Genomic DNA, 13,047 nt, shown 5'->3' on the forward strand with positions numbered 1-13,047 from the left:
CCTTTAAAGCTGAGCCTATTACATACCCAAAATATAAATAAAGTTACTCAGACTCGTGGGTACAACAACAATCCTATAATTCATGTTTGGAAATTCCTGATTGCGCATTGAAACCAGAAGAATAATTCAAAAAACTCTCAAAATCAAGCCAGATATATTTTCGAAAAACGATACATAAGGGACGTACTCATTTTTTTATGCTTATACTTTTACTTGGGTTGCCTCACCTTGTTTTTAGCCATTTCTACATTGAAGAACACACAGCTTCCACGAAAATAAAATTGGGGGGTCAATATCATGACAAGTTTGAAACGACAGATTAATAAATCCAAAACAATTAAATTTTTCTCATATACTTTAATAATTCCCGAGTTATAAAGGGGTGAACTTCGGCTTCAGCTATGTTAAGAAATTGGTAATATTGCCCATATATAAAATAGAAAAAATTGTTTGTTTGTATATTACCGACAGACACAAAACCTCCTGAACAGAAGTTAAAGAGATTTACACAGCATGTCATGACATGACATATTGTATAAATCTTCAAATTTGCGCGTGTTGCCGAACTAGCATCAATAGTGAAACGGTTACAGATAACGTCTTCAAAATTTGTCTGAATAACGTAGGTGTAAATACACATCAATCAAACATAAGCGTGGTGCGATTGAGAATAAGTCTACATGAAGGAAATAAAAAATACAAATAAAACTATTGACGAAATATGTGGATGATGTATTTGCCATTATAAACAAACACGACGAAACAAATATTCTGACTCTTCTAAATAAATATCATAACAAAATTCAATTTACGATAGAAAAAGAGGTCAATAATAAATTACCATATTTAGACGTACTAATAATAAGGAATGACAATAAATTACAAACTGAATGGTACACCAAAGATACATCATCGGGACGCATTATAAACTATCACTCGACGCAACCAAGAAATATGAAAGTGAATACTGCAAGAAGCCTCCTAAAGAAAATAAAATACATCACGGACGAACAATACTTAAGGAAAAACATAGAAAAGTACACAGGAATACTGAAGAAAAACAGCTATCCTCAACGATTAATAGACGACATAATATATGAATATAATAATAAAAAACAAGACACCCCAAAATCCGACACACAAACCATCAATTTTATCAGTGTACCCTATATACCAAACTTGACGGAGACAAAAAACTTGAGAAACATCATAAGAGATACAACAACAACATTAGCACACAGATCAAACAGCACACTACAAACGATATTTAAACGAACAAAACAAAAAGCAGACAAGCAAAAAGAAAACAATGTTGTGTATGAAGTAATATGTGAAGGCAGCAAAACAGAGAAGTGCGGGAAAGTGTATGTGGGTACAACTAAACGAATGTTAGGTGTGAGAATGAAGGAACATCAAAATGACATCAACAAAGGAACGGAAAAAACAGCACTCTCACAGCACATTAAAGAAACTGGCCACACAGCTGATTTCAAGAATGTGAGAATCTTAGACAAAGCTAAAAACGAAAACAAAAGATACACACTAGAAAGCCTAAGAATACAACAACGAATTGACAGATCCATAAACACGAAGGAAGACAAAGACAATACTAAGCTTCAGTATTCAATTGCAATAACCTAAAACACCAGTTCTGTGATATATTTATTTATTTATTAACTGTGATTTTATTTATTTTATTATTTAATTTATTATTTATTTTATTTAAACGTTGTGGAGTCCCGTTTTTTTAATTTAAGTAAATAATAAACAAAATGAAAAATAATTAAAGTAAGTTAAAAAATAAGTGCAATATATATTGAAAAGAAATTATAATTTTTATTTTGTCAATAGATCAATAAAAAACGCTCTTGAAAATGTTGGAAAAAAGCCAACGAAACGTCGAGCAAAATATGAAATAAAAGCCAGTTTTTATTTTCATCAAACACCTGACCAAAAAAGCCCAACAACAAAGTATCAATGATTAATAAAAAAATGTTTCGTTTCTAGATTCAAAGCCCGTTAAATAGATGTTACTGAGATTTTCACCGAGGAAAATAACATAGGCTATATAAACTTCTAAAATTCCGCGTGGATGTGGAGTTATGGCATCGAAAGTGATTATCCCTCGGAACTAATATTAATTTTCTAATCTTATATCTTAAGAAGGGTCATTCCCACTTCAAAATATGTCTGGGTAACTTAGCAAAAATACGCATCATTACAATAAAAATTGGCGTGGTACAATGGGGAAATGTACTCACATTGCATTCAATTAATCTAAATATAGAAAAAGGGAACTTTTTTGGTTGTAGACACAAGCATCCGCATTGATGCGTAGTGATAGCTTCAAAAGTAATCATACCTCTGACATATATTTTGGTTTATAAATGTATATATGACACTAAGTAATTACACATCCAATCTTAAATGACCAGGGAGTAAAAAATTGGTCCAAATCAAGTTTTTTTTAATTTATTTAAATTGTAAATGTTCTGATAATTGATTTGATTCAACTTTTAGGCCCACTGTCCAAAAATCCCAAAACCTGGCACTAAGTGAATACATCCGATTGAAAGGTCAGTCATGGGCTTTCAGAATATTTAGAGTTTATATCGGAAATCAATTTTTGATATTCATAATTTTTTGACTTTATTAAAAGTGTAAATTTTCTGCCCGAAAATCCCAAAACCTGTTACTAGGCTTTCAGAATAAATATAGTTTATATCCGAAATCAATTTCGGATATTTGTAGGAAAAAAAAAAAACCAAACCAAGTCTACATACAAACATCAATCAACCAACAACGATCAGGGCATACGACGGTAAAGAACAGACGTACAAAGACTATTCTTCATTCTCTCCATTCATTTTATTAAATTAATTAAAGTTTTCTTTTAAACTTCTGACTTATTAAACAGTGTTTTAATTAATTGAGCCAACGGGTAATCATAAATCCCACAGATTGAACATTTTTTGACTTCTTTAAAATTGTACAATTTAATTTATATATTCCACGTTTTAGGCCCACTGTCCGAAAATCACAAAACCTGGAATTCTAGTAAAGTCCGGCAGCAGATTTTGAACCGATTGTCCCAGGTTTTATAAAATATGTTCACAACTCCCGGTCGTAATATGTAAGGTGACGGGAATTTTTTGTACATCTATAATAGTTGAGTTTATTTCCTCAAAGAATTTTCGAAATTTACGTTGTTTCTTTAGATTTAAGAATATATATATATATACGTTGCTTCTTTAGATTTAAGAATATATATATATATATATATACAATTCTTTTTCAACCATTTGGTTACAATTCAAATATATATAATGGTCTAAATTTATTTTTTTGTATTTATTAATGCAGTTTTTAAATATTCTATATGCTTAATGATACATCTGATCTCTTTTTTCAGAAATGCATGCTGTCATTCCTCCTGGGATTAGAGTAGTACGAGGACCGAACTGGATTTGGCAAAATCAAGGTGAATTATATACATTACAGTATTTATATACAGTTTTTCGAAATAAGTACAGTCAAACACATTTTCACGAACTATGCGAACTGTTATCCGGTCTCTAATGAATGCTCACTTCTCATCGAAAACATCGACAATGGACGATGTCATGGCAGATAGGGAAAAAGATCGGAGGACACTATATTTGGCAATTCAATGGTGTTAAAAGGTTCTCACCATTAAAAGCGGCAGGACCGGACAACGTTTTCCCCGCGTTACTACAAAAAGAAGCGATATTTTTATCACCACATCTAGCCACACTTTTTAATGTATGTTTAACTTTACCGTACACAACAAAAGTCTGGCAGGAAGCCAGGGTAGTCTTCATACCCAAGATCATATCGGCCAGTAAGCCTAACTTCATTCCTACTTAATCCTACGGTCAATAACCAAAAAAATATACGTAGATCAATAACCGTGGTACATTTGTACCCATCCAAAGATAGCTCTGTAATTCATTAAAAAATTGGACTATCGTGAGGTTTTTTGTTTTTAATTAGTCTAAACGGATCAGATCTAGATGTAGGAACTCAAAATTATATATTTCAAATTTTTTTTTTCAATTTCTTTATTGCGTGTAATATGGATATTTGTACATTTTTGTTGCTTATATATAGATACAAGAGGTTAGGAATTTATAATTCCTTTTCTACTTTAACATTGTTTGATGTATAATTCAGTGAATTAGATAATATTTTTTTATATTTTATTGCCACGAAAAAGCCATCTGGCCAATAAATATCGCAACATGCCAAAAAAACAGTATATATCTTAACAAACTTTAAAGCATATTTAAATTCATTTTAAAACTAAACAGTTCATATACTAACATAATATATGGATTTTAATTAACAAACTACAAAGCAGAAAAGGCTCCCCAGCCATGTAAAATAAAGCAGTAAAGACTATTGTTTAATATAGCAAAAGAACTGAATAAAATTACCAAACAAATTAAAAAATACATTAGTCCAGCATGTAATTAACAGCAAAATCTTCAAACTTGCGTTGAAATACACTGCGCGAAAAAGAAAAATGTCGTAGTTCAACAGGAAGTTGATTCCACAAACGTGACGAACGAATAATAAAAGATCTTTCATATAAACAAGTGGAATAGCGCGGGAAAATTAACTGAGTGTTCCTGGTAGATCTAGAGAAAACAAGTCGATCACGCAGGACACCGGGAAGATCTAAAGTGACAGATTTATATAGAAATGAAATAACTCTTTTCTTTACGAAAACAGAAAACGGTACTCCTAGAAACTCCTAATATAAGTTTTCACGGAAAAGCGCAAGAAAAAAACCTTTTTGAACAATTTTTTTGGGTAGAATACTTTAAATTTATAAAATTATGATGATATTAATTCATTAATGTGCAGGTATTGGGACATTTTACATCTATCTATAAAATGTTCTGTGAGTCTGCTGATCTTCTGTTGAATAGTCTCAAAATCTGTCAAACAGTGTAATCGTTGTGTAGAATATAACCATGAAAAATATGGTTTCCGTTTTGTCTGTGTTGAGAAGAATTTTCCATTTGAAGAAATAGTTGTCTAGCTGAATTAAAGCAGTTTCTAAACAGGCAATGATATTACAGGATAACGTGCCAGCACTGAGTATCGATGTGTCATCTGCAAAAATGGAAGCTGTACATCCTCGTAGAACAGGGATGTCGGAAGTGTATATGTTGTATAATATAGGTGAAAGGCAAGATCCTTGAGGACATCCATCAACAATCGATTTTTTCACTGAACAATATGCACCTATGGATACAAAGAATGTTCTCCCACAGAGACAACTTTGTATTAGTTTAATGATTACCATAGGGAAGTTTAATTTATATCTTGTAGACAAGACCATTGTGCCATACAGAATCAAAAGCAGATTTCATATCCTATAAGACCATACCAGTAGATTTGCTAGAGGAAAAGTTATCATGAACAAAATTTCTTATTTTAAACAAAGGTTGGTTTGTGTTGTGTTCTCTCCTGAATCCAAATTGCTGAGGAGGAATAATATTGTTTCGATCAATAAAATTAATTATTTTTTCTTTGATAATTTGATCCAATATTTTACTTTTTGATGACAAAAGGCTAATAGGCAAGGTAGATATATAAGTCTTGATTTATATTAGGCGAGTTTACTTGCGGCAATTTTTATCGTTATCTTTTGAACTTGCTCCATGCGTCTATACAAGGCAATTCGGTTTCCAAAATATTTTTTTATTTGTTGTTTTTTCACATTTAAATATATATAAAATTTCAACAAATACGAAAAACACAAAACGAATTGCCAGAAAATTGTCGGTACGAGCAATTTTTTTTCATTTCTATACCCCTTGCCCCTCTCTCCTACAAACAAAGACTTGCCGCAAGTAAACTCGCCTAATCTAAATCAAGACTAAGGTAGCCGCATCGGCGAATTGGGAACATGATATGTCATAACGGCAGGCAAAGCGTATTTAAATTAATTTGCTTTGACATATCAATTTTGAAGCAAATTGTTTTCTACCAATCAGAACACAGAATTTTGAAGTATCAAGAAATATTATTTTACTTTTAATTCTTTTTTTTTAATTCTTCTTATTTGAGTAAATTATAATTTTATGAATGAAAACCATCATAAAAATTAAAATCAGCATTTGTAAATGCGATAAAATGGCGGTGGAGTGATTTCAATACGTGGTCCATGCTGAAAATGTTTTTATAACGCCACAAAATGTTAGCCCTATACCCATATTTTCGTATACCGAATTGGTCGTATCTCTACTAGCTGAATCAATCAGGCATGTGTGTCAGCCCGTCTGTTCATTACAATTTGAAATCATAATTGTATCCGCAGTTATGAACCAGTCGTCCTTTTATTTCTCACAAATTATATCCCGAAATCAATAAAATGTTATATTTGAAGCGGAACTGGTCAACCAATAAGAATGAAAGTTTTAATGATGATCAGTAAACATGATTTGTTAGATTTTATGTGGATAATAAACAAAACATAATTTCAATTTCAATTTCAATTTATTTCATAAACGAGAATCTAGCCCAAAGGGCCAAAAGCGATTCAAAAAACAACAAAATATAAACTACTCCAAAAGCTTAAAACTAACAGTGTATTAGCTTAATGATATCTTAACGTCTATTCAGTTGGAGGGGTTCAGAACCATTGTACTTCAAAAACATTTTTATTATTATTATTCCATTATTTGATGTAGCGACCTATCACATAGGGCAAAGGACTTCAATATTATATCTACTCTCAAACACTAAATTCAATTTACAGGTTCAAATATCTTATTATTATATCACAATTATCAATATAAAAAAATATATAATTTATTATAGTTATATTTATTTAAATGTTGAAATCAGTTATGCAATAAAAACACAAACAAGTAAGCAAAACCCATGAATTTAAGATGAATTGAGGTTGAAGTAATCGTATAAATGAGTTCGATAACATTTTAAGGAAGAGTTAAAAGTTTTAAGAGAAGGCGGTAAGGTGTTAAAAATTCTAGCAATTCGTACAAAAAAGGCTTTTTCCAATAAAGGACACAAACGCGGAACAAGTATTTGTATGTTTCTAACAGATCTAGAAAACAGAAACAAATCGACTACAGAGGAAGGAGTCTGCAACTTAAATACCTTATAGAACAACAACATTGACCTTAAACTCACAAAACTTTCAAAGGTACAACCGAGGAACTCTTTAACGTAAGGAGAAATGTGATCACGACGTTTAACACAATATACATATCGCATAACCCTATGGAACAAGAGTTTAATTTTACGTAATACAAATCCACAACAACCCCCAAAAATCTCAATACAATACAAAAAATTTGGCATAATCAATGCATGGGCCAATTGAATTCTAATGCTCTTAGGTGGAGCCATATCCAAAGAGTACAACTTTCTTAAAATAAAGTTTACCTTGGACACCAAAGAATTAACATGCACATCAAACACCAAACTACTATCAAGAAACAAACCAAGACATTTCATAGAGCTTACAACATTTATAGAATTATTATAAATGGAAACATTTACTGAATTCTCTTGCAAATTCCCAAAAAACATAACTTTACTCTTTCGTGTATTAATTGAGAGTCCGTTAGCAGATAACCACGTTACTAACACATTGATATTAAAATGTATAGAGGACTGCAAAACATCTAAAAACACATATTCTCCTTTAAACAAAATCTGCAAGTCATCAGCAAATGCAAATGACATACAGGTCCTACTACTAATACAACTTAGCAAATCATTAACATACATAACAAACAATAGAGGCCCAAGTACAGACCCCTGGGGTACACCACTACTCACAAAATGACGTATATATATTTTCTCGAGAAAGACAAAGTTCGGATAAATTGACAATATATGACAAAGATATTTTTCCTCTAAAATCATATCTAATATGTGGATGTATTTGGTCCGATATGGTATATATGTATGTATAACATATTTGCATATTCCAAATACTCAAATATTGTTAGTGCTGTTAGATAATCAAATATGAGACAATTGTCGCGGGATTCTTGCACAATTGCTTAAGCTCCATAGAACATTTAACACTAGTTGATATGTCCGAATATACCGCATTGCTTTCTAGTTGTTACATATTTCATAAAATTTATTTTAAAACAATTCTTGTTTGAAACTTGCGTTTTGTATTTTCCTACGGCGAATCCAAATAACGAAAATTTTATTTGACATATAATGTTACCATCAGCTGCCTTGATAAGGTTACCTTATTAATGTACCTTGCTTATAGGTCTATAATCTGAAGTAGAATTACCAGATTTGTTTGATTTTTTAATGGGAATGGTTTTTGCACATTTTCATACATGTGGGAATAACTAAACCGTAAACAGGAGTTTATAATTGAAGTTAATACTGCAATTCCATTAGGAGGTAAGTTCTTCAAACAAATATTGTTTATGCCATCCATACCAGGCGATTTTCTTTTTTTAACTTCTTCAGAATTTCACAAGTATTTTCAACGCGTATCACAAATTCGTTGGACAGACTAAATATGCTTTTTGGACCTTTACAGAAATTCTATCCACTTCATCAATAGTATTCTTATCACTTCCAAAACGGTTTAGATGCTTTGTCCAAAGTAGATAACATTTCATTCCATGAACGATTCCTGTGGTCAAACAATTCTTTCTTAATTTGTTTGTTGAGTCGATTCATTTTGTAGCGGTCGTTTGCATCACGAAAGCGTTTAAAATTTCTGGAATATATATTTCTGTGTTAGATCAGAATTTTAATATGTTGTGGTATTGTGTTTATTTTAAAGTTCATTTTTCGTTTTGGTACATTATACGCAACAGCAGATTTTAAAATGTGTGTAAAGCTATCAATATACGAGTCAACTGTGCTTTTATCTGGAACAGAATTTTCGTAGTCTGAAGTATGCAAATTACGGTTAATATAATGCCGATAACGTTTCCAGTCTGCCTTGTTATAGTTATAACTCAAACATTGTTTATCTTTATAGATCTAATTTCACAAAATATGGACAAATGATCAGAGCCGAGATTATTTAATGCCTTAACTCCACGAATATTCTCAGACATATTTGTGATAAACAAATCTAAGTAAGAGGGTTGTCTTCTGGTATCTGCTGGTATATACGACATATCTGATGAAAACAAAACTTGGAGATCGTTCATGTGGATTTTCTCATATAATGCATTTTCCCAGGAATTGTTTCTAGAACAGCCCCAATGAGAGTGTCTGGAATTAAAATCACCACCAACTAGAAATTTGTTTCCGCAACTTGTCAATTTGCGTAAATCGGAAGAAAATTGTTTCTTTCTAGTTGAAATACCTCGGTTTCCGCCAGGAAAATAGCAGGAGCATACATAGCAATTCCAGATTAAATGAAACCTTTTACAAATTAAATGAAACCTTTTCCAAATTAAATGAAACATTTTCCAAATTAAATGAAACCTTTTCCAAATTAAATGAAAAAACCTTTTCCAAATTAAATGAAACCTTTTCCAATTGGGATGAAACCTTTTACAAATAGAATGAAACCTTTTACAGATAGAATGAAACCTTTTACAAATAGAATGCAACTTTTTCCAAATTAAATGAAACCTTTATTCTCATCCAAGGAAATATAATATTTGCAGTAATTTTAAATCAATATTTGAAAATTAAATCAAAGAATAATGACAAATAGAGTTGTATGGCTATGTAATTAACATAAATATTCTTTAATTCGGAGTGATTTTATTTAATAGCATTACTACATAAAACTAAATAAATAGTAATACAAACTGGGATATTTCTTGACATTTTAATAAATAAATATTTTAGAACAAGAATTGAATACCTAAATGCGAAATACATATTTGACTTAATAAATTGTTGATGATAAGGTAACTGCTTATCTTTATGAAGGGGTTCCCGAATTGCAGCTTGTGGGATTTTCAAAACCATGTCCATAACGTAGTTAGAACAATCTTGCCGAATAAGCGTTTGAATACTTCGCTCGATTACATCAACAATGTTATGTTCCATTGAAACGTCACACAGCTCAGCTCTTGCACATATTTTTATTTTTGAAAATGCATTCTCGATTTTATTCAGCATTGGAGAATAAGGCGGTAAGAATTTAAGGTTGCATCTTTTGGATTCGATCAAATTTTTTATGTCATGTCGTTTGTGTATTTGAGCGTTATCCATTATCAAGAACGAATTTTCCAACTCTAAATTGATTTTCTCCAAAAGACTTTCTATAAATAATTTAAATCTGTCTGCATTGACACTGAAATTAGAAACTATGGCTTAAGTCTAGTTTAGGGGCTCCACCCGGATCGCTTTGAAATTTTTACCGTAAGTAGTCCTCGTTGTGCTGATTACAGTGATATATATTTTATGTGGGGGAAATGCATACTTCCCGAGATATGGGCCTTGAAAGTTTGGAATATACCTTGGTTAAAACGGCCGTTTTACTAATGCCACCAAAGCAATATGGGTATCATTTTAAAGGGTTTGAATAGTGCTTTAAAAATAAATATAGTATATCATTGTAAATTATATAATATTAACTAAAATTGAAAGAAAAAACATTTTGATTGCGTAGCCATGTATGCGCCTGTCCATAGGTGAAAGGCCGGCTACTTAAAAAACCTTGAATTTGATTTGAAAATTGCTCTTAAAAAAGGCTTTGGATTGCGTAGCCATGTATGCGTCTGTCCATAGGTGAAAGTCTTAAGCACCGGCCGAAGGCCGGCTACTTAAAAAACCTTGAATTTGATTTGAAAGTAGATCATCATTTAAAATATTAGTTCATGATGATATATTTCCAAGTTTGATATCGAAAGATTTTTGGCCTGCTAGAGCGTTTGTTAAAGAATTTCTAGAAAGATCAGATAATTTAGCTCATTTACCACAGAGATCTGAACCAGTATCAAAAAACTAGATAACCTATTTACCATTTGCTATCAGAATGTAAGGGGGTTAAACACTAAATTAACTCGTTTATTTACTGATAGCATTGGTTTTGAATTTAGCATTATTGTGTTTACTGAGACTTGGCTCAAAACGTCTGTGTTAAATAGTGAAATTATGTGTTCAAAATATCAAATATTTAGAAAAGATCGTACTGGTAAAAAAGGTGGCGGCGTCCTTATTGCAGTTGATGCCAAATTTTCCACTAATTTAATTAAATTAAATTGTTTTTCTGACATAGAATTTATCTGCATATCAATTGAATTGGGTAAATTTAAACTATTCGTTACGTGCTCATATATACCTCCTTCATCACATCTTGATATTTATAATCAGCATTTAGCAGCACTAAACTCAATTATTAATATTATGAATGATTCCGATAGAATTTTAGTTCTTGGTGATTTTAATATGCCATCTGTAAAGTGGCTCTCATTGCCAGACTCAGAAAGTTTAACGCCGTTGACACCTGAAGCAAATGTAAACCAATATACATTTGATATTGTTAATCGATTTTGTGAAATTAATCTCCTTCAAATAAATAATATTTTAAATTGTAATGATAGAATCCTTGATCTAATATTTGTAAATTTTACACAATTTTTTGAATTAATTCGAATTCCTGCTATATGTACTCCAGAAGATAATCATCATCCAACATTATATATAAACACGAGCCATAATTCTACAATTAACGAAAGTTCATGTGATTCATTTAAAAATATTCTTAACTATAAAAAAACCAATTTTCGAAAGCTTAATTCTCTTATTTCATCTGTAAACTGGACAGCTGCATGTCAATGTAAGAATCACACCGATTTTGAATTTATAATAGATAAATTTTATAATACTCTAAATAAATTTATTTCTGAATGTGTTCCAACTGTTAGAATTAAAAATTCTGACAGAAATTCCTGGATTTCACGTGAGTTATCAAGTATAAAAAAATTAAAAAATAAACTTTTTCGAAAATATAAGAAGTCAGGCTCATCTATAGACTATGCTAGTTATTCTGTTGCTAGGTCCAAATATACCATAGAGTCCCGTAGATTGTATAATAATTACCTCAACAAGATCAAAAATAATTTTAAAACAAATCCGAAGGCATTTTATGAGTTTGTTAACTTAAAAAGAAAAGTCTCCTCAAAACCCACAATTTTGAAATGCAACAATAAGGAGTTTGTAAAAAACTCTGAAATAGCAGAATGTTTTGCAAATTTTTTCGCCTCTACTTATTCATCTGCAGTTTGTCCAGATATAAGCTCATATCCTTATGAGCTATCCAAAATAGATCAAATATATATGCCTTTCTTACAAAGTCAAGATGTTGCTAAAAATTTACATACTCTAAAACCAATTAAACTTCCAGGTCCAGATAGTATACCTAGCATAATTCTCAAATATTGTTCTGATACTTTAGCAACGCCTCTTACGTTGCTTTTTAATTATTCCTTAAATTTTGGTTATTTTCCCACTATATGGAAGAAATCTTTTATAGTACCGTTGCACAAGTCTGGTAGTCTATCAAACGTTTCAAACTACAGAGGATTTGCAAAATTAAGTGATATCCAAAATTGTTTGAAAAATTAATTACTGCTGTTATTTCTCACAAAATTAAATCCATTTTAAGTCCATATCAACATGGCTTTCGTAGTGGTCTTTCAACTATAACAAATCTTATAGAGTTTACTTCAATTGTAATAAAGGGATTTGTTCAGCGAAATCAAACTGATACCATTTATACATATTTTAGTAAAGCTTTTGATAGGGTTAACCATGAACTCTTATTATATAAATTAGATAATATGGGTTTCAGTCTAAACTTAGTAAAATGGATATCATCTTACTTACAAAATAGATCACAGCTAGTTTTGTTTGAAGGATGTCTCTCAAAATCGATTAACGTAACTTCAGGTATTCCACAAGGAAGTCACCTCGGGCCGGTTCTTTTTCTATTGTTTATAAATGATTTGCCTACTTCTGTAGTACATTCTAAATTGTTAATGTATGCAGATGATGTCAAGTTATTCATTACCCATAATTCTGAGAAACAAGCCA

General features: G+C 31.0%; 1 protein-coding gene across 1 annotated transcript in view; it reads left to right on the top strand.

Moving 5' to 3' along the window:
* Window positions 1-3,413: 3,413 nt before the first annotated feature.
* Window positions 3,414-13,047, top strand: part of LOC133323083 (E3 ubiquitin-protein ligase MIB2-like) — a gene marked incomplete at its 3' end in the record, with an annotated part of 93,037 nt that continues 83,403 nt past the window's right edge. The window contains exon 1 of the mRNA XM_061532040.1: window positions 3,414-3,481. Within this exon, the coding sequence (XP_061388024.1) occupies window positions 3,415-3,481 (67 nt within the window). The remainder of the gene's footprint in view (window positions 3,482-13,047) is intronic.

The sequence above is a fragment of the Musca vetustissima genome, unplaced genomic scaffold (genome assembly GCF_032173495.1).
Source record: "Musca vetustissima isolate MV318-11 ecotype Yass unplaced genomic scaffold, APGP_CSIRO_Mvet_v1 utg47419, whole genome shotgun sequence".
NCBI classification, from domain to species: Eukaryota; Metazoa; Arthropoda; class Insecta; order Diptera; family Muscidae; genus Musca; species Musca vetustissima.